Source organism: Vulpes lagopus, chromosome 5 (assembly GCF_018345385.1).
Source record: "Vulpes lagopus strain Blue_001 chromosome 5, ASM1834538v1, whole genome shotgun sequence".
Taxonomy (NCBI): domain Eukaryota; kingdom Metazoa; phylum Chordata; class Mammalia; order Carnivora; family Canidae; genus Vulpes; species Vulpes lagopus.
The window spans coordinates 9,962,099-9,989,092 of NC_054828.1; the positions used below are offsets into that span (position 1 = coordinate 9,962,099).

General features: G+C 46.7%; 3 protein-coding genes across 4 annotated transcripts in view; 1 reads left to right on the plus strand and 2 right to left on the minus strand.

Annotated features, from left to right (window-relative positions):
- Window positions 1–842: 842 nt before the first annotated feature.
- Window positions 843–2,899, minus strand: TOMM22 (translocase of outer mitochondrial membrane 22). Its single transcript, XM_041757552.1, has 4 exons — window positions 2,740–2,899; window positions 2,375–2,493; window positions 1,791–1,908; window positions 843–1,557 (listed from the first exon to the last, which is right to left on the minus strand). The coding sequence occupies exons 1-4, from the start codon at window positions 2,854–2,856 to the stop codon at window positions 1,483–1,485; spliced, it is 429 nt and encodes a 142-aa protein (XP_041613486.1). The 5' UTR covers window positions 2,857–2,899; the 3' UTR covers window positions 843–1,482.
- Window positions 2,900–9,515: 6,616 nt separating this feature from the next.
- On the minus strand, window positions 9,516–15,450 carry CBY1 (chibby family member 1, beta catenin antagonist). 2 transcript variants are annotated; one of them, XM_041757496.1, is made up of 6 exons: window positions 15,306–15,450; window positions 14,672–14,855; window positions 12,764–12,879; window positions 11,655–11,760; window positions 11,454–11,572; window positions 9,516–10,182 (listed from the first exon to the last, which is right to left on the minus strand). In XM_041757496.1, exons 3-6 carry the CDS (start codon window positions 12,839–12,841, stop codon window positions 10,102–10,104), a joined length of 384 nt encoding a protein of 127 aa, XP_041613430.1. In that variant the 5' UTR covers window positions 12,842–12,879; window positions 14,672–14,855; window positions 15,306–15,450; the 3' UTR covers window positions 9,516–10,101. The 2 variants fall into 2 exon arrangements, with proteins under 2 accessions (XP_041613430.1, XP_041613431.1); XM_041757497.1 differs by having other exon boundaries at window positions 15,298–15,391.
- A 2,462-nt stretch (window positions 15,451–17,912) lies between these two features.
- The window catches only part of FAM227A (family with sequence similarity 227 member A), an 83,853-nt gene continuing 74,771 nt past the window's right edge, over window positions 17,913–26,994 (plus strand). The window contains exons 1-3 of the mRNA XM_041757495.1: window positions 17,913–18,233; window positions 19,792–20,004; window positions 21,752–21,822. Coding sequence (XP_041613429.1) covers window positions 19,863–20,004; window positions 21,752–21,822 — 213 coding nt within the window. The 5' untranslated portion in view covers window positions 17,913–18,233; window positions 19,792–19,862. The remainder of the gene's footprint in view (window positions 18,234–19,791; window positions 20,005–21,751; window positions 21,823–26,994) is intronic.

The window sequence follows — 26,994 nt, forward strand, 5'->3', positions numbered from 1 at the left end:
AACTCACCATCATAAGCCATCTTTTAGAGTTACATGGTGCTTTGGTCAAACCTCTCACCTCAAAAATCCAAACAAAATATTCACTGAGTAGGATTTGATTCAAAAGCCTGAGGCATTTTTCAGTTTAGAAAAAACTAGGCTCAACAATCAAATCCTAATGTAAGGACAGTTTTCTTTTCTAGCACTGAGATGTGAGCAGTGTTTTTCTCTGCTTGACAAGGTCAAGATCACAGAGTAGAGGGCCTACTAGATTTGAATTCAGATCCAGCATTTCCTATGCAGTCTGGTAGATTAACCTTTCTGTGACTGATTCCTCTTTATAACAGGAATAGTACTATACCCTAAATAGTATTATTCTGATAAAATACACACCAAAGGCTCAGTATTGTTAATAGCACAGTGCAAATAAAACTTTCCATTATGTTAAATGGAAAAACTGCAAGGTTCAAAGACAGGACTATAGTTGGATTCATAGTCAGCTTGTCATTTTTAAAAGACCAAACCAAAGAAGTTCTGTTTGCCACCCCCTCCCTAGATCAGAAATTAGTACTATGTCATTCCCTAGAATTCTTTATGACTGTATGTCACTGTAAACTGTACAAGTACATGGACCGAATCCTTTGTTGGCAGATCTGAAAAGGATTAGCCTGAATTCAGGGCAAAGATTGCTATTAAGAGGTTCTTAGCCAAAAATGACCTTTTTCACTTTTGGAAGTTTAACTAACTTGGACCTAAGGAGTCAAATAGTGTTAAATGCTAGCGCTAGCTTAGTGAGAAAAAAATGTGAGAGGCAGTCTAAATAAATGATTTCAAGATGTATATCACAAGTACATAGATGACACTTTCCATTGGAATAATTTTTAATATTTAAATACAAAAAGTGAGCACTTACTTTTTTTCTTTTTTAGACAGGTCTCTCATAGCCAAAATGGGCAGAGGAAATGAGCTGCTGCTCTGTCCTCCACAGTCCCCATCCTGTGGTTGAAGCTGCTGCCCGGCCCTCCCTCCTTTCCAACACAGAAATTCACAGTGGCTGCTTTACACTACGGCTGTAATGCATTATGTGTTTCATATTGTGTGCATGTCCCTCCCCAACATCTCCATGCTTAAAAACAAAAATGGTGAGGGGTACCTCCTTCCCAGTGGCATCAGTTCCTATGCCACAATGGGATAGTGAAATCCTCCGGTCGTAAGTGATTTAGTGAAAAAGGGGGTAGAAGGCCAGAGCTGGAGTAACCGTCTGCATTGCTGCACTCTTGCTATCAGAGTGAGAACAGAAGAAATGGGACAGCGTGGAGGGCACAGTTGCAAGTTGGGAGTCTCCGTGAGACACTGGGGAGAATTCTCCCCACCAGGTTTAGATAGATCAATGTGCCAAAGTTTAAAAAAAAAAAAAAAAAAAAAGGAATCCAAATAATCAGCAGTTCAAACACTATTGAATTTTCAAACTTGTCCCAAGACAAGTCATGTAGCAGTAGCAATCTAGATTTTTCCAGGAAGTGAAGGTAGAGCCCCTGGCATTCCTCCTGAGAGCCCTGTGTTAGGCCCTAAAAGTATCTGGAAAAGAAAAGGAGGAGTATAAGGATCATACAAGCCTAGGGATTGCATTTTCACTACACCTGACAAGGCAGACCAGCTCTACACAAACTGCTGAGCAGAGTCAGGCACCACCTAGAAGAACATGGGCGGGACCCCAATCTCTACCCAGACATAACTGCTGGTCTACCCGTGCAAGGAAATCAACAACTTGCATCTCCACCACTGACAATAAGCCCAGGGGCTGGGCTCACCTGCCTCTGCTGCAGTTGTTGCTGCTGCTCCATTTGCAACTTCTCAGTCTCAAAGACAACAGGAAGAACCAGGATCATGAAGGAAGTGGTCCCAATCCACAAGGCTGCCCTGGAAAACCTGCAGAGGGAGTGTGATTATGACAGAGAGGCACAAAAACAGATCGCCCCACCAAGAAGGACCCAGTAACCAAACCTCTCACTCTCCCATGTCTTCCATAGGTGTGTTCTACCCCAACCTTGCACCGCACTCCCACCAGAAACAGGACGAGCAGTTTTGCTGGCCGTTCATCCAGTGATGGCACTTCTAAGATTCTGAGTACTTACAAAGCTACTCATACAGCACATTAATTACCTCACGTGATGTGAACCAATCTCCCAATGACCCTGCCCCATAAGAACTGCCACTTTAGGAAAGAGGAAATTGGGACCAAGAAAGGTTAAGGTACCCACCCGCCCAAGGTCACTCAGGGATCTAGGTAGCAGGCTGGCCTCCAACCCCGGTCTGCTACTTGCGAAGCCCAGGTTCGTTCACGGAACTTCAGTCACCCCAGGCACACCCCAACGTTTCTGCCTTCGTCCCTTACCTGTACATTTTTTGAGCCACAAAGAGGGAGAGATCAAAAGTGGCTCCAGCCGCGGACCGGACCCTCTCTGGGAACATCTCCGTCAGACCCCACAGTCTCTCCGACAGGGTCTCATCTAGCTGTGGTGGAGGCGACGCGGGTCTTGATCCAAGCAACGGCAACAACCCCCTGGGGCGAGGGCACCCCCCCCAGCCCGGTGGGGGCCCTAACCCCGCCTCCTGGTGAAGACACCTCCCCCCCCGACCTCTCCGGGCCCCGCGACGCGCCTCCGTCCGAAGCCCGCAGCACGCGGGGCTCACACCCCCGGGTGGGCCGCTCCCCGCCCGCAACTTCGCACCCCGTCCCACACCGCAGGGCCCCAGTACCTCCTCGTCGTCTTCCTCCTCCAGCTCCTCTTCGGTCTTCTCGGCATCGCCTTTCGGAAGCAATTCGTCCGGGGACAGGGGCACCCCAGGGCCGCCAGCGGCGGCGGCGGCGGCCATGGCTGCGGGGGAACACCGGAAGCGGAAGAGAGGAGACGAGTGAGCGCCCCTGGCGGGCAGAGCGGCTCTTCCGGGAGCCGGAGGCCGAGGTGCTGGGGAGAGCGACACCTTCTGGCCGGCCGACCTCGGCTTTCGGTCAAGAAAGAAACACCTGGGAAACTGCTTCCGCGGTAGTTCTCTTCGGTTTAGGATGGACCCAGAAACCTGCATCTTAATAAGCTCCCAGGGGTCACACTGAGACAAAAATAACCCAGTCTCATTTCCCCGAGGGGTGTGTTACTTGGTAGGAGTTAGATATTTGGAGGTTTATTGGTCTTTCTGGAAAACGTCAAGTGAACAGTACCTATGTACTAAGACAGGCAAGAGTTAGCACTTAAGTACTCAGCGCTTAAGTACTTGAATACCATTGTGTGTGTGTGTGTGTGTGTGTGTGTGTGTGTGTGTGTGTGTACACTCACTCAATCATCACAGCAGCCCACTGAGCTATGTACTATCATCCCTCGTTTAGAAATGAGGAAGTTGAGGCACAGTACAGGGGTGCTGCAAGTCTTCCTGGAGGATAGATTTCTACAAGTGTTTGCTGGCCAAAAAGCACGAACATTTAGTATTTTGCTAGATATTAGATAATTACCCTCAAAATTATATCATATACTTTCATAGTTGTAAATGGAAGTGTCCTTTTCCCCCACACCATCCCCAGCCTTAGGTATTATCTATATTTTGATTTTTTGCCTTGATGGGTTAAATGCTTCTTTTTATAAGGGGCCACACAAGTTCTTAATGCAAGGGTGATTTGATAGACACTTTGACCAGCTGACTGTGGGATCAGGGAATCTCAGGACTGAACAGTCATCTCTATCTGAGGCATGATGATGTCCTTTGTCCTGTGCCCACATAACAAGGAGCAGGTAGGTTTGCGCTTCCTCCTGTAATAATCCTTGGTCCTTTTCAGCTCTGAACAGGGAAGCCCTGACAATAAAAGCGTACTTACTTTATTTTTCCATTAAAAAGTTTAAAAAAAAAAAACGGCAAACCCAATCTATGATCAGGATTAGTGATTCCCTTTGAATACCTTGGAGGAGATATTTGGTAAGGGGCAGGACAGCGGCTTCTGGGGTGCTGGTAAAGTTCTATTTCTTGACTTAAGTGGTGTTTACCTGGGTGCGTTCATTTTAGACAATCTATCAGGTTGTACACTTATGAATTATGCTCTTTTGCATTTGTTAAAATTGCTTAAGTTGGCTAGCACTACATAAATGTAAGGGCAGCTTAAGAGCCCAGTACCAATGGTTTTCAATTCTCTTGTAGGCTCTTTTAGGGAATGCTGGAAGACCAACACTCTTGAAGGTAAAGAAGGCTATCTTTTTTTTCTTTTTTTTTTTAAAGATTTTATTTGTGAAAGACAGAGAGAGAGAGAGAGAGAGAGAGGCAGAGACACAGGCAGAGGGAGAAGCAGGCTCCATGCAGGGAGCCTGACATGAGACTCAATTCCAGGTCTCCAGGATCAGGCCCCGGGCTGAAGGCGGCGCTAAACCGCTGAGCCACTGGGGCTACCCCTCTTTCTCTTTTTTTAAAGTAGGCTCCACACCCAACCTGGGGCATGAACTCACAACCCTAAGATCAAGAGCTGCAAGCTCTACCAACTGAGCCAGCCAGGCACCCCTAGAGAAGGCAATCTTAGATGCAAGGTACAGGGATTAATGCCTCTAAGTGGAAAGTCATGATACTAATGTGGAGAGGTTTTAGGAAAACTTTAACCAACTAATTTTGTTTATATTCACAAGAGCAATATATTATTAAAACAAAACAAAACAAAACAAAACACCTGGGTGGCTCAGTTGGTTGGGCATCTGCCTTTGGCTCAGGTCATGATCTGAGTCCTGGGATCCAGTTCCATGTCTGGCTCCCTGCTCAGCGGGGAGCTGCTTCTCCCTCTGCCCCTCCTTCCTGCTTATTCTATTAAATACATAAATCTTTAAAAAAAAATAAATGTTTAAGAATAAAAAAACTTTCAATATTTAGATCACTACAAAGAGATAAGAAGAAAGGGAATCATGCAGTACAGAGTATTGAAAGCCTTGGGAGAGGTGTGTTGGCCTAGAGAAGGCAAAGTGAGAAAGGAAGCCAAAGGCTGGGACCCTGTGGAATCAGACATTTCAAGGTCAGCGAGTACTTAGTGGCAATCATAGACAGTAGACAGGCAGTTGCCAGGGCCTGGAGGAGAGGAAAACTGAAATGGCCAACCAAAGAGTTCACAGGCTGGCCAAGGCAGCTGCGACTTCTCAGAGAATATTCAAAATTCTGCTGGTTTTCAGAATACTGTCTGCCACCATGTTTCTAGAAGATACTATTTATGCATGACACCATAATAACTCAGTGTTAATTCAATGTTTTGCAGAACTCAAGGTTTCATCACAAAGCCAGCTGGAACTAGTCAGGGCACTGACCTCCCCTTAGAGCCCAACAAAATGCAGTTAACCCTCCCTTACTTCATAACTTCCTTTGTCTGATTTTGAGTCACATAGTTTCTCTCCCCCTTACTCAGACCCTTTTCCACTTGATTTGAAAAACCCCTGGCCCTAAAAAAACAAACAAAAAGACCTGGCCCTCCTGCTTCAGGGGGGTGGACTTGAGGCTTGTCTTCTCATCTGGCTGCCTTGAGAATAGACTCTTGCTTTACTGTACACTCAAGCTCTCAGCGATCAGTTTTACCTTGCATCGGGCACATGAATTTGGGTTCAGTTACAAAATGGGGAATTACTGTCTGATGGATATAGTTTCAGCTTTACAACATGAAGTATCTAGAGATGGATGGTGGTGATGGGTATATGACATTATGAATGTATTCAGTAGCAATGAAATATCTAATTAGGGCAGCCCAGGTGGCTCAGTGGTTTGGCAGTACCTTCGGCCCAGGGCCTGATCCTGGAGACTCGGGATCGAGTCCCACGTCAGGCTCCCTGCATGGAGCCTGCTTCTCCCTCTGCCTTGTGTCTCTGCCTCTCTCATGAATAAACAAAATCTTTAAAAATTAAAAAAAAAATGTCTAACTAAAAATGGTTAAAATGGGGGCGCATGGGTGGCTCGGTCGGCTAAATATCTGTCTTCAGCTCAGGTCATAATCCCAGAGTCCTGGAGTCAAGCCTTGCATAGGGCTCCCCGCTAAGCAGGGAGCCTGCTTCTCCCTCTCCCTCTGTCTCCCACATTATGCTCTTTCTCTCTCTCTCTCAAAAATAAAATCTTTTTTAAAAAATGGTTAAGATGGTAAATTTTACATTATATGTATTTTGCCATGATAGAAAAAAAATTTTAATTAAAAACAAAAAGAAAGGGGACGCCTGGGTGGCTCAGCCATTGGGTGTCTGCCTTTGGCTCAGGGCGTGATCCTGGAGCCCTGGGATTGAGTTCCGCATTGGGCTCCCCCGCATTGGGCTCCCTGCACGGAGCCTGCTTCTCTCCCTACCTGTGTCTCTCATGAATAAATAAAACCCTAGAAACGAACTAGGGGTGGTGGAAGGGGAGGAGGGCGGGTGTTGGAGGGGAATGGGTGACGGGCACTGAGGTGGACACTTGACAGGATGAGCACTGGGTGTTTTTCTGTATGTTGGTAAATTGAACACCAATAAAAATTAATTTAAAAAATAAATAAATAAATAAAACCCTAAATAAATAAATAAAATCTTTAAAAAACAAACAAATAGAAGGGATGCCTGGATGGCTTCGTGGTTAAACGTCTGTCATTGGCTCAGGTTGTGATCCCAGCATCCTGGGATCCAGTCCCACATAGGGCTCCCAGCGAGGAGCCTGCTTCTCCCTCTGCCTGTGTCTCTGTCTCTGCCTCTCTCTCTGTGTCTATCATGAATAAATAAGTACAATCTTTTAAAATAAATAAAAAACAAATAAAAATTTAGAACTACCAAAAAAGAGAAAGAAAGAAAGATGGGGGGAAGGGGAGCCTTCTTTCCCCACCTAAAGAGGTTCAAGGAGGAGCTGCTGGAGAGGAAGAGGGGAAATTGGAGTGGCTTCATTAAAGGTTTCAGGGAGAAATGCTGAGAGGCAGCAAAGACCATGTAAGACACGACTGATGCCAGGCCAGGGGACACAGTGGGAGAGTAAGGAGACCAGCAGAGGTGCTAAGGAAGGAGTGTGCCCCTTGAAGGCGCACAGCTGATTCTTCCATCTGGATGGACATGGAGTTGGTGTGTTCTGGAACCCTGGCCTCTCACTCCTTTCCTACCCCATCCCTCAAGTCCATGATTTTGCCTTTCCTGCTTCTGTCCTGCCAGAACTTGAAATTGGTGATACAGCAGTTCTTGCTGTGGGTCTGTGGGCGGGCAGAGATCCCATCCCGCTGAGAATCTCAGGGAAGCTGTAAGGCCCTCCCATAAGGAACACACACGAGCAGGTATCTGTACTCTTGTGCAGATGGACCCCTTGTGAGGCCTCAAACTGTTTGACTCTGCCTGCCTAATCCTGCACCCGCTCCCTGACACGCCCAGAGCTTTGGTGTAGCTCCTCTGTAACTGCTTCCCCTGACATGCAGCACAGCAATTTGCAAAATTGTTGGTAGTATCACAAGAGATAATGTCAAGGAGATAATAGCACAATTTCCTTGCATGGCCCCTAAGTAACAGATTTGGTTAATAAAGGCTTTGAAGGAGGAAGAACTTAACTGGAACCTGAAGGATGTTTCTGACTAGAAAGGTAAGAACCTGAACATAGATAGCATCTCAGTGGGGGAAAAAACACAAGGGTTGGGGTGGTGAGAAACGGCGACCTTCCTCTTTTCGCCTAGGCAGAGACCCCCCATCCATCAGTAAACACTGGTGGGCTCCACCTTCACTTCAGTCCAGAATCTGACCACTTCACCTCCTCTCCTGCCACCTGCCTGGTCCCAGCCTGGCCCCTTTCACTCTCTTCTCTTCACACAGAAGCCAGAGGATCTTTTTTAAAAATTGATTGGGGCACCTGGGTGGCTCAGTCAGTTTGAGTGTCCGATTCTTGATTTCAGCTCAAGTCATGATCTCAGAGTTCTAAGACTGAGCCCTGTGTTGGGCTCTGTGCTCTGCAGGGAGTCTGGTGGAAGTTCTCTCTCTTCTCCCTCTGCCCCTTCCTGCTGCACATTCTCTCTCTAAAATAAATACATCTTTAAAAAAAATAAATAAAAGTCCTTCTGGATGCAGAACTGTCCCACATAATGGCTCAGCCCTCTCAGATGGCGGGGCGATGCGGAGACCCACATCATTTTGACAACGAAATCCGCCCCTGATTCCCAAGGTCTTGGTCCGGGCTCCATTCCCTCCAGCTGCGTCACCTTGAGGGGGTTCATTATTCATCTAAAAACAGGGAACAAGGGATCCCTGGGTGGCTCAGCAGTTGAGCATCTGCCTTAGGCCCAGGAAGTGATCCTGGAGTCCTGGGATCAAGTCCCACATCGGGTTCCCCACATGGAGCCTGCTTCCCTCTCTGCCTATAATCTCTGGCCTCTCTGTGTGTGTCTCTCTCTCTTTTTTTTTTTTTTTTTTTAAGATTTTATTTATTTATTCATAGAGCTGCAGAGAGAGAGAGAGGCAGAGACACAGGCAGAGGGAGAAGCAGTCTCCATGCAGAGAGCCCAATGTGGGACTCGATCTAGGGTCTCCAGATCACGTCCTGGGCTGCAGGCGGCGCTAAACCGCTGCGCCACGAGGGCTGCCCTCTGTGTGTCTCTCATGAATAAATAAAAAAATAAAATCTTTAAAAAAATAAATAAAAGCAAGGGACAATAACCAACCTGAATTCTATGAGATTTAGCAATAGGTGTCCGGCATCAAGGGCACTCAATAAATGGTTGCCAACAATACCAGACTGAGAATAAGCCAACTTTCAACTGCTCCCATTATTTGTACCTGGAGATTTACATCCTGCTTACATTTGTAGCCTCCAATTGCTTCTGAGTTATCCTCTCCTGTATCAGAAAGTGAAGTTAAGGGCTGGAGCTTTTCTCTATCTCCCCTTCAGCTGGCCCATTAGAGGCCGTCCCCACCAGCCCCTCCCTTTCACCAGGAGCTGGCAATCAGTAAGCTCTCACACTTCTGCTGTAGGATTCTGGACCAGTTTCTGAAACTCCAGGAATCTGGTTCCTGACCTGCAAGGACACCTGCTGCCAGTCCCCACTTTACAGGGCTGAGCAGAGGAAGACAAGAGGAGGATGGCAAGGTGCTGAGTCATGTCCCATGCAATTAACAGGCTTTCAGAAACCACTGACCCCAGGCTAAAGCCCTGGGGTCTCTGTCCCCATCTCCGTGCCTTCCCCCCCTTAACTTTGGGAGCTGAGTTCTCTCTTATTGACTCCCTCCTCCAGCCACAGCAGCTTGGCTCACACTGACTTAGGCACAAATTCCCTCTCTAGGAATGAGCCCCCCACCTAACCACTCGGTCCCTGCCAGGTCCAAGCTAGTCCCAAACCTCTGAACGACTTCAGAGGAATTTGGGCAAAGAGATTCTGTTCCAGTCAACCTCTGCCAATGCCCAGGAAGCTGGAATGCTTCTGCGACGGTGACATTTCCCCACAACTTAAAAATTCTGTCTCTGGACAGCCAAACAGAGGTTTAGACTCCAGGCTCCATTTACTTCTTCGAGAACTGCTGCTGCCATTTCTCAGTCACTTTGGCCACAGATCAATTGCATATCATCATTTAATTCTTAGAAAGTAGTGTGAACAGGAAAGTAGCACAAAAATATAGTGTTTGCCAAGGGAGGCTGGTGCCTGCCACTGAGAGGCCGAAGCCAGAAGAGGTTGTAAATTTGTAGAATGAGTATTCTTTAAAGGACAGAGAGAGTAGCCTGGGAGGCAGAGAACTGGGAGGGCCATTCATCCTAGGCCCCTAATACAAGGCTCTTTAGAACGACTGGTGCCACAGCACCAGCATGAGGGGTGAGACAGTGAACTCCAGTGGCTTCGGCAAACAGCATCAGTCCAGGGAGAGGGAGCCCGGGATGGCCCATTCGTACGTGAAGTAACCCCTGGACAGCACCCCAGGGCTCGTTCCTGCTTACCGCCCTGGACTGGAGTCCTGGTTTCTGCCAATATGCTGTACCTTCCCGCTGCCAACCCGATGTGGCCAGTGCCTTTGGGCCCCACTATATGACACTCTCTCCCAGGACCTGATCCAGCAGTTCAGCTACAAAAAACTCTCAGCCACATCCCCCTCCTCTGGTCGATGGGCTTCTCCCTTTCCTCCTGACAAATGTCTTCAGGGTGATTCATTTCCTCCTGTGACTGATGCTCTTCAGCTCCTCCAATTCCTTCTCCATTAAGTGGGACTCAGCAGTGGTCTCAGACAGCTGAAATTAGGGCAGCAGACCATTAGAAAGAAGGATCCAGCAGAAAGAAGGACCCCTCTGGGCTGTGATCTGCCAGCAAGGGCAGCTGCATGCACCGGGAAAAGGCCCCCATGGCCTCTCTCTCACACTACCCTGACCTTTCCCATAGGAATTCCTTTGACTTGGGCAGAATCAACCACCTGGCAACCGGGGGCTGCCAGTACATAAAGAACAGTCACAACCCACTGTCTCCACACTGACATTTTGGTCACCTACAATTGATCGCAGGGCATTCACTGCCTTAAAGACAGCAGCCCTCAGGGCATGAAAAAGGTAGATAATGGACCATTTTAAGGATAAAGAATTAGCGTCTGAGTTGTTTCTGAGCTATAGCTCACATAATGGTGATTAGGGGGGAAAATGTTTGAAAAAGAATGCCACTTCCCTCACTAGGATGGTTCAGTGGACTTTAGAGTAGAAGATGGGAGATATTTAGGACAGGGACAGAAACTTTACTCTCCAAATCAGAGGTCAGCTTACTGCGGAAAAAAAGAGCTACGCTTCTGGGCAATTCTCTATTCCAAGTGCTTTATGTAGAGGCAGATCCTGTTATTGTGCCTACAGTATTGATTGAAACTAAGTTTCTACACAGGAGCAGTGAAACCATTTGCTAAAGTTACAAAGCCAGTGGTGGAGCCACACGAGGAACCAGGAGGGTTAGCTCCAGGACCTGTGACGGCACAAGCTCTCCTGCCCCGGTCAGCTCTCACCTGCTCTCACCTACAGTCCTGGTCCCAACGGCCTGCTGGGCCTTCTTGAGCAGGCCCAAGAAATCAATACCAGCACAGAGCACACTCCTCAGCAGGTCGGTGCCCGGTCCTGGAGAATGTCCGCTTGGTATGGGGCACTGCCAAGCCTTTCTGCCTGGAATGCCTTCATCCCACCCTCCGTGCCTCACTTTATTCTTCCACATTCAGCTCAGACATCCCTTCCTCTGGGTCCCTCCTGACTCAGCAGAAGGACCTGCTCTCTCCCACGTGCTGATGCCACAGCTGCACAGACTCCAAGTGTTGCTCTTACCCAGAGAGCACTGTCACTGTGTCTATTGTCCATCTCCCTGCTAGACTTGTGAGGCCTGGCAAGTAGGGACTCCGGCTAACTTCCATCTTTGGATTCCAAGCAACTTACCAGGGGACAAATGGGCATCTAGGGGTATCGGCTGAATGGAATGGCCCCTCGGTGGGGCCTCCCTGAAAGGAAAGCCTAGGGGTCCCTTCCATTCCCCTCCTCACCATGTCCAGCAGGATGTCCACCTTTAGCCTCAAGAGATTGTTTTCTTCCTCCAACTGCTGGTTCCGCCTGCGGAGCCGCTGAGCCTCCCTCCGGTCCACATCTTCACTAATCCCCGTCTCTGGTGGAAGGACAGAATCAAAGGTTACACGGGGGCTTTCCTCCCACAGTCTTGTTGGATACGATGGCAGACGTCAGCCCACCTGCTATCCACTGGCCATTTTCAAACTTCAGGCTTTGGCCCGCCAGGTTCATGGTGGGGGTTCCATAATCCAGGCCCAGCTCGACCTCCTTGGTTGATCGATCCAGCTGTGGACAAGACATTGGCTGGGAGCCCAGAGACGCCAGTCCCAGCACCTCTCCCACTAACTGTACTACCTCAGGAATTCATTTCTTTTCTCAAATCATCACCAGGCACATTTCATAACTTTTGTTCAAAGTCAGAAAACCAAAGAAGGTACAATAAACACTTTCAAACCAGAAGAAACACCCACTTTATTATACATGTTTTCTGGAAAAACTATATATGCCTAAATTTGAATTATTTGACATGGGCTGGGCACTTAATAGTTAAGAAATCCTACTGTAAAGTTTAATAAAGTAGAAAATTGTTTTTAGAGGTGGTGAGCCCCTAAAATATCCCTCGCTTACCATGGAGCAATAAGGTCTCATAAAAGGTGTGAAATGCTAACACCCAATCTTTAATTGTAGCTGGTCTGTAATGTGGTTTTCAGTTTCTACAACTCACTTAGGAACCAGGCTGTGGCAGGACTGGGACTGGGGGATTCTGGGATGAATGCAACCAGCCCTGCCCTTGAGGAGCTGCATCTAGAACTTCAACACACCTTGAATGCCATTAATGGTAGCAAAACATCATCCTTTGAGAATGAATTTGATTCTTAGACATGATTAAAATCAATTCCTGGCCAAGTCTTGGTAATAAAGTGAAGGCAAGTTGGCTAATACCATTTAGAGGCAAATCATGCTGAGATTGACTGTCTTACTAGGGTCTTGAACACACTCTGACAATGATTTCCAAACAGGAGTTTAAAAAAATTTTTTTTAAGTTTATTTGTTTAAGTAATCTCTACACCCAACACAGGGCTCAAACTCATGACCCCAAGATAAGAGTTGCATGCTCTCCTGACTGAGCCATCCCAGGAGTTAAAAATATTTTTAACAATAGCAATCATGTGATTCAGAAGGATGTCCTCCTTACAGGGATGCCTCCGTAGGACCACACTTTCCATCAGAGGCCAGGCTTGATGCTCCAGTCACTACACACTGGGATTGGCCCAGTAGTGATACTCACATTATGCAGGTTGGAGAGAGAAGCGGACTTCCGAGGGGGCGTTTTCTTAGGACTGAACGTATTCCCAAAGAGAGGCATCTTTGGCCCGATGAAGGAAAGGTCGATGCTCCCTTCTCCTACCATCAGAAAATGTCACGGATACAAACATGGGTCAATGACCTTACACCACCATCTTTAAGTCATGAAAACATACATCTTATCATGTGGCTTTTTTTAAATTTATTTTTTATTTTTTTATTTATGATAGTCATACAGAGAGAGAGAGAGAGAGAGAGAGGCAGAGACACAGGCAGAGGGAGAAGCAGGCTCCATGCACCGGGAGCCTGACGTGGGATTCGATCCCGGGTCTCCAGGATCGTGCCCTGGGCCAAAGGCAGGCGCCAAACCGCTGCGCCACCCAGGGATCTCATTATCATGTGGCTCTTAACAATCCTGATGATGGCACCCGTGTGCCAAGAGCTCACTATGGGCCAGGGAGGATGCTAAATGAACCCTTTGCATGAAACACCTCAACTCTCACAGCCACCCTTTGTTTACTTCTCTTATTATCCCATTGAACAGATGAGGTTTAGAAAGAGTAAGGTCCTAAGTGGGAGCTAGCATTTCAGCGCAGGTCTGTGTGGCTCTACAACTTACTCACCAGGGACAAGGGCCTAACTTGCCTATTTGAAGTTTTGTCACAAGTTGACATCACAAGTGGACATCATCAGGGCACCTGGGTGGCTCATCAGTTTAGTGTCTGCCTTCAGCCCAGACCATGATCTCAGGGTCCTGACATCGAGCCCCACATTGGGCTCCCTGCTCAGTGGGGAACCTGCTTCTCCCTCTCCCCCCTCCACCCCACTTGTGCTCTCTCAAATAAATTAAAAAAAAAAAAAAGTTGACATCACCAGATTTACAGTTTAGAGCAAGGAAGGCAATCCTGCTCATTCTTGTATGCTGGTAAGAATCACACCTAGGGGCAGGAGGTCCTGCCCCTTTGTGAAGGGCATTGTGAAGAAACGAAGCTGTATTTATACTTCAGTTTCAGAGTGATAATGGTGCCCCTTTACTCAGTCCTATGTCAGAAGGTCACGTGTCCTGTGTGGTAGGCGAGGCATCCAGGGGAAGGAGGAGGCCCACCCACATCATGGCAGAGCTGACACTGCCAACTGTTTGCCTTCAGCAGATTGCAACCTATGCAATTCATACAGGCCCAGTGAAGTTGATTTACTGACACTGCCCGTTTCGGGGGTGGGAAGGTGGGGTAAATATTTTTGTATATTTATGTGTAACATAGAAAAGTATACACATCATAAATGTATGGCTTCATGAATTTCAACTACACATAAGCCCCTCCCAGCCACCCCAGTCCTGTGTAGCCAGCCTCCAGATCAGGATACAGAACATTTCATCACCCTGCAAGCCTTGCCTTGGACACAACAGACCAAGTTCCAGGTCTGGCTCTGCTCTTCAACTGCATGCTAATCCCCCAAGTTACTTTGTTCCTCAGGGTTTTAACGGGGGACACTTCCCTCAGGACCTTATTAATTCTCATAACCCTTAGGCAGAGAACTATCAATATATTACAGACAAGGAAAAGGAAGTGCCTGGACGAGATGCCTTTTAAGTCATATTCAATATTCCACAAACAACTTTGGCTGAGACCCTAAGATCCTGGAACATCAGTGTGGACCCAGAGGTCCCAGCTGACCCCCTTGGCCCAAGGCAGCTGTCTTGCTAGTGAAATTCCCCGGGGGAGAGAGGGCTCGGCTCTAAGAAAGTGAATGGACAGCATCTGGGTTCCAACCACAGCTCTGACGCTCAGCCCCCCTGGGACCCTAAGGCTTAATCTTCTCTGGGCCTCGGGCTTCTTTATTTATAATCAGGGATAACAATTTATAAAAAGCCACCGCATTTGATACTCACAGCCACCCTGAGAAATACAGATCAAAGTAACTATGTCCCGGACACCAGATCGGACAATTGAAGCTTTTAGAGAAGTAACTTCTCCCCAATCACGCGGTGGAGAAATGGTGGAAGAGGTCTTCCAAGAAGGTCTGCTCCTCTGCGCTGGGGATAATCACGTCATCGATGTGCAATGCTTTACAGTCTGCAATGGGCCATAACATACATCATCCTATTTTAATCTAACAAGAAGGTGAGGGAGCAGTTTTTGGCTTTCATCGGATTCTCGAAGAGTTCAGAACTAAGCCAAGTACGTGCCGCGCAGATATCTGCCATCCGGGGCCGCGGGGCTCAACTAACGGTACAGAACCAACGTTCACACGCATGCCCTTTAATTCCCTTTGCAGCCGATTTACGGGGAGGAATTACCACCGCAGTGTATAAACGGGGAAACCCACTTGGAGAAGGGCGGTGGGGGCCTGGGGTGAACCCGCCTCTGCCCCGGGTCCCGCGCCCTCGGGCCGCCCCAGCGGCGGGGAAAGCCCTGGCTCCCCGGGGAGACGCCCGGGCGTCCAACCCCTCCTCCGGCCCTGGAGCGACGCTGGGCTCACACCCTGCGCATCCCAGGAGCCCGGCTCCAAACGCACCCCAATACCTGCGGGAAACTGCCGGCAGGGGCTCGCGTCACCCACGGCGACCACGGCTCCGGCGCTGCTCCGCCCCCCCCGCCTGTGTGCGCACGCGCATCCCCGCCCCGGACTCTTCCATCGCGGAAGGTGGGGGTGCCCGGCGTGTGGGGGTGCACAACGGAAGCCTACGCAAGGCACCAGAAACGCTTCAGGACGGCCTCCTGTGTATTAGAGCGACTTCGGAGGCGATCTCCTGGAGTCACTTACATTCCTCATGCTATATACTGGGGAGAAGAACTACACTCGCCCTCCCCACAAACCCATTGGTCTGGTCCCAGCCCCCGGGGCCGTCACCGTGGTAACGGCGTCTAGCGGACGCGGAGGTGGCTCGCCGCTGTTCATTGTTGTGGGACAAGTGGAAGCGGTGACTGCGCCTAGCGTTGCCTTGAGAACGCCAGGACTCACCGTAGCAAAATGGGCCTCTCCCCGAAGTCCCTCCTCTTCCTCTTCCTCCTCCCCGACCACAAAGCAAAGGGCACCCCTTCCTGGTGGATGTGGGGGCAACAGGTGTCGAGTGTCCCATCCAGAACTTCTCGGGGGAACCGGTCCCAAGTTCGTCGGATTCCGCGGATGTTTCCAGGTAAGACGTACAGACGGACGATGACCTGCCCTGCCCTCTGCGCAGACTGCCACCTCCCCACATCCCGACTCTTCAGCTTTTACAAGCAGGGGGAACTGAGTCCCAAGGACCACTTCAAGGTGACACAGCAAGCAAGGGCAGAGAACTACTCGAGAATCAACGCCAGATCTCCCGAAGTCCTAACAGTGTATATTATTGGTTCCATTTGAAAAATAAACCCAGAGCCATTCAAGGGATATTTATTGGGTGCCCGGTGGGTGCACCAGGTCATCCATCCAGTGAAAGCCAGATCCCGTGGGCCTCTGGCTCCAAGTGCAATTATCTTCCGACTACACCCCAGTGCATTGAAAACGGAGAGTTCTATGCCCTAGAACCAAACTCTGCGATTTAATCCAGCACTATCCAATGGAAACATAATGTGAGCCATATGTGTCATTTAGAATTTTCTAGTAGCCATATTTTAAATATTTTTAAAAATCAGATTATATTGAGTATTTTATTTAATTCGTGTGTCTCAAATATTATCATTTCATCTTATCAACATTGTTTTTAATTTATTTTTTGTTTATTTGAGAGAGGACAAGCAGGAGTTAGGGGAAGGGCAAAAGGAGAGGTAGAGAGAGAATTCCAAGCACACTTACTGCTGAGCACAGAGCCTAACAGGGGCTAGGGCTGGATCTCAGAATCCTGAAATCATGACCTGATCAGAAGTTAAGAGTCCAACTGGCTGAGCCACCCAGGTGCCCCCATATAATCAATGTTTTTGAATTTATACTGCTTCAGTTTTTAAGTTTCAATTAATTAAAATTTCAGTTCTGGGAATTCCTGGGTGGCTCAGTGGTTTAGAGCCTGCCTTCGGCTCAGGGCGTGATCCTGAAGTTCCAGGATCAACTCCCACATCTGGCTCCCTGCATGGAGCCTGCTTCTCCTTCTGCCTGTGTCTCTGTCTCTCTGTGTGTGTGTGTGTGTGTGTGTGTGTGTTTCACGAATAAAGAAATAAAAATCTTTTAAAAATAATAAATAAATAAATGAATAATAAATAGAATTTCAGTTCTTCAGTGACACTCAGCAGATTCCAAGGGCTCAATTGTCACATATGTTTCGTGGCTACTGTAACACATAGATCTAGCCTTTTCCTACCTTTCTACACTTGCTCTTGTCTGCTTGAATGGTATCCTTCCCCTTTATCTAATTAACTCCTATTCTTCTTCCTTCAAGCCTTGATTACATCCATACCTAATATCAGCTCATCTCATAGCACTACATTCTCCCTTCAAAGCAATGGTCACAGGATAATAATAATAATTCACAATTATTTATATAATCATTTGATTATTGCATGTCTCCCTTAGTAGGCATAAGCTCCACTAGGGCAGGGATCAAGTCTGGCTTAGCTCACCACCAGGTCCCTAGTAAAAGCACACTGCTGGCTTCTGACGGGTACTCAGTAAATTGTCATTGAGCGGCTGAAGTTTTTCTTTTTTTTTTTTTAAATATTATTTATGGGCAGCTCCGGTGGCTCAGCAGTTTAGCGCCACCTTCAGCCCAGGGCATGATCCTGGAGACTCAGGATCGAGTCCCATGTGGGGCTCCCTACATGGAGCCTGCTTCTCCGTCTGCCTGTGTCTCTGCCTCTCTCTCTCTGTATTTCTCATGAATAAATAAATAAAATATTAAAAAAAAAAACAGAACAAAAGTCTGATTCCAAAGTCAGCAGTGTTTTAACTTGTTTAATATGCTTGAATCTCAGCTGCCAGAATCTGTGCCACACGAGGGCAGAGTGTTACTCTTCCACTCATCTGCCAGAACTGCACAGTGAGAGACATGGGCTAGATATTCAGCAAATTGTACATGAGCTAGATATTCAGCAAATTGTTTTCTCCCCCAACCTTTTTTTCTTCCCCAAGGAGAGACAGTAAAAACTTATCATGTTTCAGAGAATACTTAAAAAGGTATGATGAAAATTCAGAGGAGAACAGAGTATGTATTTTAAGCATTTATTTTAAGAACCATAATAATAGCCAATTCTTTCATTAAGGCATGAGTAAGAATGTCAAGCTAAAGCAAGAGGCTTCTTGATAGAGTCACCCTAAGGCTGCTTCTCAGAGAACATGGTATAGTTTTGCAATCATGCTGTGGAGTAGGTTGGAGGAAAGTGAGAAGCCCTGCGATGCACCTGCTGCCTCCTTACCCTCTCCCCTTCGCCTATAGAGCAAAAGGAGGAAATAATAGTGACCTGGGCCTGGGACAGCCTTTCCTGCAATCTAACTGACTTGGGACAGTGCCAAGCTTCTTTGGACTAGAAAGAAGTATGGTGAGTGAGTCTAAAATGGAATCAAATATTGAGAGTACCTAATCTATGGGGATTAATAATTTGCCTAATGGAGAAAGTTACGGAAGCAAATAATTCCGGTTCAGAATTGTAAGTGCTGTAATGGAGAGATGGAAGCAGGATTCTGAACTTCCCAGAGGAGGGGTGGTAACTAATGGCCTGGAGTATTTCAAGGTTTTCCAAAAGAGGGGCACCTGGACGGCTCAGTCACTTAAGTATCAGACACTTGATCTCAGCTCAGGTCTTTTTTTTTTTTTTTTTTTAAGATTTTATTTATTTATGAGAGACACAGAGAGGCAGAGACATAGGCAGAGGGAGAAGCAGGCTCCATGCAGGGATCCCAACGTGGAATTCGATCCCAGGTCTCCAGGATTAGGCCCTGGGCTGAAGGCTGCGCTAAACTGCTAAGCCACTGGGCTGCCCATCAGCTCAAGTCTTGATCTCAGCTCAGGTCTTGATCTCAGGGTCATGAGGCTTGGAGCCTACAAAAGAAACAAACACATTGTTTAGAAGAGAAGGTTTTCCAAAAGATATATCTCGGGATGAGTGTGGAATAGAGGGAACAGCATGTGAAAAGGCTTAGAGGTGCTAGGAGCATAGCAGAGCAGGGACCAGGAGGAAGGACAGAGGGGTAGGCATACAGGGTGCATGGCTGGGGAAAAGAGGCGGAGCAGAAGGCGAGAAAAAGAATGTGGTGAAAGAGCCCCTGGGGCGATTTTCCCACTAAACTACATTTTCTCCGTCCTTCCATTACATATGAGCTTCCTGAGGGCCCATCTGAGTCTTTTACTTCATTAGAACCAGGCCTGTGCCACCAGCTCTGGCCATGGAAGAGCCAGGAATGGTAGTCTGAACTCCTGGCCAATAGACCCAGGAAAGCAGTCCTGCTGGAGTGTTCTGAAGCCAGGAGGAAAAGTAGTGATGGGGTTGGTTTCCTGGGAGGGAGCAGGAAGCCTCAGGTAGGTCGGGAGCCTCAGGCCGAGGAGATGGACTGACCCAGTGTCATAGCATCTGAGAGCTGAAAAGGGACTTAGGGAATCTAAGCCAAATCTCTGACTTAGCAGAAGAGTCTCAGAGAGATGGGACTTTGGTGTCTTTTCTAGTTTGGGTACTGGTTTGCTAGGCGGCCGGGAGCTCTGGCCTTTTCAGCACTCTAGTCTCCTGATTTTAAATGTTAAAACAGTTTTCATGGGAACGGGGTGGGTGGGGTGTATCAACAGGAAAAGAAGAGTGTATGTCTGAAATCCTCAGAAGGGCTTGGCAAAAGGATTGCCTCCATTCTCCACGTTGCCTGCAGCCCAGCTTGCCAGATTGTGTTTTCTTTTTCTTTTTTTAAGATTTTATTTATTTATTCATGAGAGACACACACAGAAAGAGAGAGAAAGAAAGCAGGCTCCATGCAGGGAGCCTGATGTGGGGCATGATCCCAGGACTCCAGGATCATGCCCCGGGCTGAAGGCAGGTGCTAAACCACTGAACCACCCAGGGATCCCTGTGGTTGTGTTTTCTAAGATGGTTCTATGCTGTTTGTGATTTCCAGGAGGCTGGTTGAACATAAAACAAGATTGGGGTAGGAAATGAGAGGCTCTTAAGTTTACAAGAAACTGGACGATGGCTTATTTCAGTAACATGGATGTCATCAATGTCACTGCCTTGCCAATGGTACCAGTGGATGAGTACCTGACTGTATCTCTCAATGCACAGAACAAGGTGAAGAATGCTGTGAGGAAGACCCTGGAGGACAATCCACCCTGTATCCTTCTATGGTGCTGTCTACAACTCAGACCAAATACACCTGCCACAGATGTGTAACTAATGTCTGCATCTGTGACCCAAGTTATCGGCCCTCTCCTATCTGCTTGTTAATTTGTTTTCAATTAGTTAAGCCCTACCAATCCTCCAAAAGCATCTGAGACCATGACAGATGGTTTGAGTTTATTTTACTAAGATCGTCAGGAAGGGCCCCAAAGAAGAAGTGTGGAAATATTTGTTGAAAGAACAGGGAAGAAGAAGGGGGGAAAGCTCATTTTCTTCATTGTCTCATTCTTTCTCTTCTGTTTTCCTAAGAATTATACATAGCAACCAAGAAGTCCTGGTGCAGCGCTCTGCCCCTCAGACAAATGAGCTTAAGACCCAACTTTGTTGTTCTCACTCAGCTTGACCTTGCCTCTTCTCACCTGCCAGCCCTTCTACCTGGGCTCCGAGTTTGCCCTTTCTGGCATCCTCCCTCCCCCACCTCACCCCCACCCTGGCCTCTTCCAGCATCTGACTTCTCTAGCCCTGCCTTTGTTGATCTCCTCTCCCTTCTGACTCTGAGCTCTATGCCAGGGACCCTCAGAAGCCCATCTCTGGAGGACCTTAGAGCTCATCTGGCAAATAACCCTCTCAGGTTATAAATAACCCCAGGTCTTCTGGTCTCATCAAGAGCTCATTGACCTTCAAGTCCTGCTGCTGCCAGCCAAGCTGCAGGTGTCCCCTCTGCATCCCCTCATCTTCTGCACCTCTCAGAAACCCTTCTGGAGATGAGCACAAGTGATCCCATCAGGGTCTGCTTCTCAGACTCACTTTCCTGGGTCTTTTTCTAATGTCCCCTCTTTCTTCTTAATCCCTCACTCATCTCAACCTAACTAACCCATTTCACTTCCTATGCTTTATCATGTCCTTTCTTGGCATCTTCATCTGTCAAGTATCCTCCGATCTGTAAGAACCCTTGAGGGTAATGGAAAAAGGAGTGAACTCTGCTTTATATGAAGGCAGTGAGGAGTGATAGGATTATGGGGCTTCTATGAGGATATTTCCTAGACCAATTGAGTCTAAGACAGAAAGAAATGCAAACGTAAAGAGGATAACAAGAGCGGCCCTTGAGCTGAGCAGAGATTTCAATAGTGATAAACAAGGTTGAGATACTTCTAACCCAGTCATCCCTCACCTGAAAGTCTCCCTTAAAGGAACAATCCCAAACATGGAAACAGCTCTCTGACTATGTGCATCACGGCATTATTTATCATAAAAAAATTATGAACAACTTAAATATTCAATAGCCATGGGACAGTTAAATGTATTAAGGCGCATTCTCTAAATGGATTCATATAATGCCATTTAAAATATTATGAGGATTATTTAGCTCTATAGAGAATGATCATAATAATGAGCGGAAGAGAAGTCGAGTCCTGAAATAGACATTCGCTGAGATTGTAATTATGTAAAATGTATGTTATAAAAAATACTGGAAGAAAATTTCCCCAAATCCTAACAGAAGTTGTTAGCATGGTAGCGTATTGGATGATTCTTTTTATATTTTCCGAGGTGTCTAGGATATGGTTAATTTTCATTTAGACTTTATAAAGCAACTCATTTAAAATGACAAAAGAAGTGTGAATGTTTGTAAAGGAAATTGTTAAGTGAAGAGACAGCTCAGAGAGTGAGCCAGGCTAGCTAGCCCTGTCCTTTTCCTGTGTGATCAGTACCCAGAGAGTTTCCTTAGCAGACTCACCTCCCAGCCTGCCTTATTGGCTCCATACACCAGGTGAATCAAACGATTGGCGAGCTAGATCTGAGTCCCAACAGCCTGGTGAGTTACGGGTCCCGATACAAGGCTTCCTCCACTTATCTGAAAGCACATTTGCACAATGGAGATCTGAAAGATATATTTTATTAGTAAACTTTATTTTTTGGAGCAGTTTTGGGTTCAAAACAAAAGTGAGGAGAAAGGACAGAGTTCCCACATACCCCTATCTCCACACCTGGACAAGCTCCCCATCACCACAGTGGTACATTTGTTAGTTGATGAACCTGCATTGACACATCATTATCACCCCAAATTCGTTGTTTACATTAGGGTTCTCTCTTTGTGCTGTGCATTCTGTGAGTTTTGACAAATGTGCAATTACATATATCCACCTTTGTAGCATCATACAGAAGAGTTTCACTGCCCTAAGAATCCTCTGTGCCTCTCCTATTCAGCCCTGCCAACTCCTGGCCACCCCTGAACTTTCTGCTGTCTTCATAGTTTTACCTTTTGCAGAATGACATAGAGTTAGAACCATACAGTATGCGGCCTTTTTCAGACTGGCTTCTTTTACTTAGTAATATGCATTTAAATTTCCTTCATGTCTTTCCATGGCTCAATAGTTTGTTTCTTCTTGGCACTGAAGAAGGTCCCTTTGTCTGAATGCACCACAGTTTATTTATCTGTTCACCTACAGAAAGACCTCTTGGTTGTTTCCAAGTTTTGGCAATTATACATAAGGCTGCTGTGAACATCTTTGTGCAGGGTTTTGTGTGGACATATATTTTCAGTTCATTTGGGTAAATAGTGAGGAGCGCGATTCCTGGACCAGATGGCAAGAGTATGTTTAGTTTTCTAAGAAACCGCCAAACTATCTCCCAAAGTGGCTGCACCATTTTGCATTCCCACCAGCCATGAATGAGAGCTCCTGTTGCTCCCCATCCTCACCAGCATTTGGTGTTGTCAGCATGCTGGATCTTGGCCATTCTGATCAGTATATAGCAATGTCTCCTTGTTTGAATTTGCAATTCTCTAATGACATGTGGAATTGAACATCTTTTCATGTGCCTGCTTGCCATCTGTTGATCTTCTTAACTGGGGTGTCTATTACAGTCTTTGCCCCATTCTTTGAGTTGTTTTCTTACTGTTGGGTTTTAAGAATTCTTTGTGTATTTTGGGTAACAGTCTTCTACCAGATGTGTTTTTTGCAAATATTTTCTGCTGCTTCACTCTAAATCTCCTGACCCCATCCCCCTTGGCAGCTTACTTTCCAGCAAGTTCCTCCAGCCCCAGGGCCCTGAGCTGGTCATTGCCTCCATAGTTTTCAGTTTTACCCTCTCCCCTCAACTTTTCTAGCGCTAACTTTTTGGGGCCAGTTCATCTTTTGAGTCTGTCTTTTTGTTTTATTTTTTTAAATTTTAAATGGCAAGGTAATGCATCCTTATTCTAAAATATTCAAATGGAAGCACCTGGTGGCTCTGTCGGTTGAGAATCCCACTCTTGCTTTCAGTTTCACTCATGATCTCAGGCTCATGAAATGGAGCCCCACATTGGGCTCTGCTTGGCGTGGAGTCTACTTGGGATTCTCTCTCTCTCCCTCTCCCTGCACCCCTCCTCCTTGCTTACACAGTCTCTCTCTCTAAAATATAAAGTACTCAAACCATTGACAAGTATATTAAATAAACTCTGAAAGTCACTTCACTCCCAGCCCAATTTACTCCTTAGAAGTAACCATCAATAATTGGTGTGTATCCTTCTAGAACTTTTTATATGCATTTAGAAATCAGGATGCCTGGGTGGCTCAGTCATTTAGGCATCTGCCTTTGGCTTAGGTCATGATCCCGGGGTCCTGGGATCGAGCCCTGAATCAGGCTCCCTGCTCCATGGAGAGTCTGCTTCTCCCTCTGTCTGCCACTCCCCCTGCTTGTGCTCTCTCTCTCTGTCAAATAAATAAAATCTAAAAGAAAAGAAATAGAGAACACATATATTTAGGGTTATTCTTTTCTTTTCTTTTAGATTTTATTTATTCATGAGACACAGAGAGAGAGAGAGGGGCAGAGACATAGGCAGAGGGAGAAGCAGGCTCCATGCTGGGAGCCTGACATGGGACTCGATTCCGGGACTCCAGGATCGCACCCTGGGCCAAAGGCAGACGCTAAACCGCCGAGCCACCCAGGGATCCCCTCAAATTGCTTTTCACAGAGATTAAACTTGTTTAGTCATGCAGCAATGAGACCACTAGTTTCGATTGCCCCTACACTACCAATCGAATTGTGAGTAAAGGCAAAACAGACACACACTATTTGGTGTGATTGCCTGTAAGTTAAGAAACCTTGTATCTGTGTTTGTGAACATATCCATGGGAGAGGTTATAGTACTAGAGGCATATGCTCTGGAGTAAGACTGTCTAACTTTAAATTCCTGGTCTATTATTTTCTCACATTGTGACATTAGGCAAATTATTTAATCTCTGTGAATCTCCTTTTTTTTTTTTTTTAAAGATTTTATTTATTTATTCACGAGAGACACAGAGAAAGAGATAGAGGCAGAGACACAGGCAGAGGGAGAAGCAGGCTCCATGCAGGGAGCCCGACGTGGGACTTGATCCCGGGTCTCCAGGATCACACCCTGGGCTGAAGGTGGCCCTAAACCACTGAGCCACCAGGGCTGCCCTCCATCTTCTAGAAAATGATAACAGTAATAAAGTATCCTTCATAGGGCTGCTGCAAGAATTAGTTAAAACTGACAAAGAAAAAAAATAATTTAAAAACAAACAAAAAAACCCCACAAAGACCCTTAAATCGGGGCAGAGAAGAGTGCCGGCTCATAGGAGAGACATTCCATACATACCAATGTGTAGGAGAAGAGTCTGGAAGGATACACACCAGTCAGTAGGGTCAGTTCTGGAAAGAGGGTAAAGAGGAAGGCAAGTAAAGCATCTTTTACTGTATATATTTCTGTAATGTTTAGGTATTTTACAATAGGAATGTTATTTATGTGTCAGTTCTGTGGCTTTTTTTAAATGATAATTTTAAAACCAGGAAAAAGGATGTTTTCCTCCTAGAAGCAGGATCCAGTGGCTTTTCAAGATTACCTAGCATTGGTGTATCCCCTCAGGTGGTCTTCATCACCAGTCAGTTCCAGGAAGGGGCTGGCAGGAGCAACCCAGGGTCCTCACATGACCTGGAGGAAAGGACCCTTTGCCTGTCCTACCTGTCCTCTGCCCAAGCAGCTGGCCAGATCTGTCAGAGCTGCCTTTGCCACCAGAGCCCATCCCCAGGCTACCCTGCTGGCCTCTCTTGGCTGCGGGTTGCCCTGTTCTACCTTCACCAGGCCTTGACTGTGTGGCTGCTTCTCCTGAGTCAGTACCTTAGCCAGACTAGTTTCTCCTGTGTCCCTGCTGGCTGGCATCTAGCACAGCGCCTGGTGTGTTCAGAAGCGCTTAATAGATGTGTACTAATGAACGAGTGAGCCTCAGGTCCTCCTCCCTGCGTCCCATGTAGCCAAGTCCTATTTCTATTCCCTCTTCCATGCCCTGAGTGTGGGTTTCCCTCATCTCTGGCCATGAACCTCACCTAGCTCCCCTTTCCAGTCTCCCTCCCCTCGAGATTTCCCCCACTCCACATCACAGCTCCACCATCCACACCACTGCAGCAGGCTCCTCTTCCTGCAGCTCATCACTCTGGAAAGGCCTTCCCTGTGTCCTCCACCCCAGGACTAGTGTAGATGCCCCTTCTGGGCACACTTCTGGCATCGTGTCCCTCCCCATGGCAGCACTGATCACTTCATAATCACTGGCTGCTCCCCACTAACCTGTGAACCTTTGGAGGGCAGGGATGGTGTTCACTGCTCTCTGCTGCATCCTTGATGGGCCTTTAGCATGTGCTCAGGAAATATATATGGAAGGAATGATAGGGTTGCAAATTCTCGCTTTTCTGCTGTACTTCAGCCTCATATTCTCAGCTACCTGGAGCAGTGCCACCAACACCTAAGTGATCATCAGAATCCCTTGCAACATTTTTAAAAACTAAAAGTGTAAAGAGCATCACACAGGACTGCATGTTCTGTGTGCTCTTGTTGGTACAGGATTTCTCTGGAAGGCTAGGCAAGAACTAAGGATGTGGGCAGTGGGTAGGAAGACTTGTGACTAGACTATTAGATTTTGTACCTTGTAAAATATTTACTAGTTTTTACAATTTAAAATCTATTTTACATGAATTGTAAATAAAGAATTCATGACCCAAGGCAGACGTCAGCTTCTCTAATGAATTGGTATATCTGAATAATTCCCCAACAATGCTGGTCACCTGCCAGGTTTAGGAGTTGACTTGCCCCTTGTCCGTACTGCTCTCATCCCAAAGGCAAACAGCCCAGCATTGGTGTCACATTTTCCCCTGAAATTTGTTTTTATTCCAATGTTCATCTATCCTTTCTCCTCTCTCTGTATACAAATTTTGTCCATCCTTCCAAGGCCCAGATAATATTGGCTACAATGGCACCCTGATAAGGCTCAGAGATGCTGCTGTTTTGCAACATTGGCGTATACCCGTTCAATTCATTCATCATGCTACTTTTTCTTGGGCTACTTTTTTGGAACAACAGTGTCGACAGACTTACCAACATGACCCCTTTCCCCATCTACATACACCTACATACATGCCGATTTAGGATAAAGTGATGGGAGGCTAGAGGGGCATTTCACAGTTTATTGGAGGGCAACAGACAGCTGCCTCATCATGCCCCCCAACACTCATGTCCTACCTCTCTGGGCATTCCTCTGTGACTGCTCCAACTCACGCTGCTCTCATTTGTTTGAATCCCAAACATAGCAGTTTAGGACTTAATTGGCCCATGTGTGCTGATGTGACTATCCAAACAGATTGTAAATTCCTAGGGCAAGAGCACAGAATCATAATTCTTCATTAACTCTTATTATCCAAGAACAGTGCTGGGTTCATGGTTGACAATCAGTACAACTTGTTGGATCACTGACATTAATTTTTCTTTTCTTCCCTCAACAAAGGGTGGGGGAGTCAGATCAAGAGAAATCTCTTGAGCAATCAAGGGTATGGTGATTAATAATAATAATTTCCCTTTATTGAGCAGCTCCTGCCTGGTAGTAACCTCTGTGCTAGTGTTTTAAGATGCATTCAATACTTTATATATGATCCTTACAAGGATCCTAGAAGGTAGGTATCACTGCCCCCCTCAGAGAGTTTAACCAATAGCTTTTAA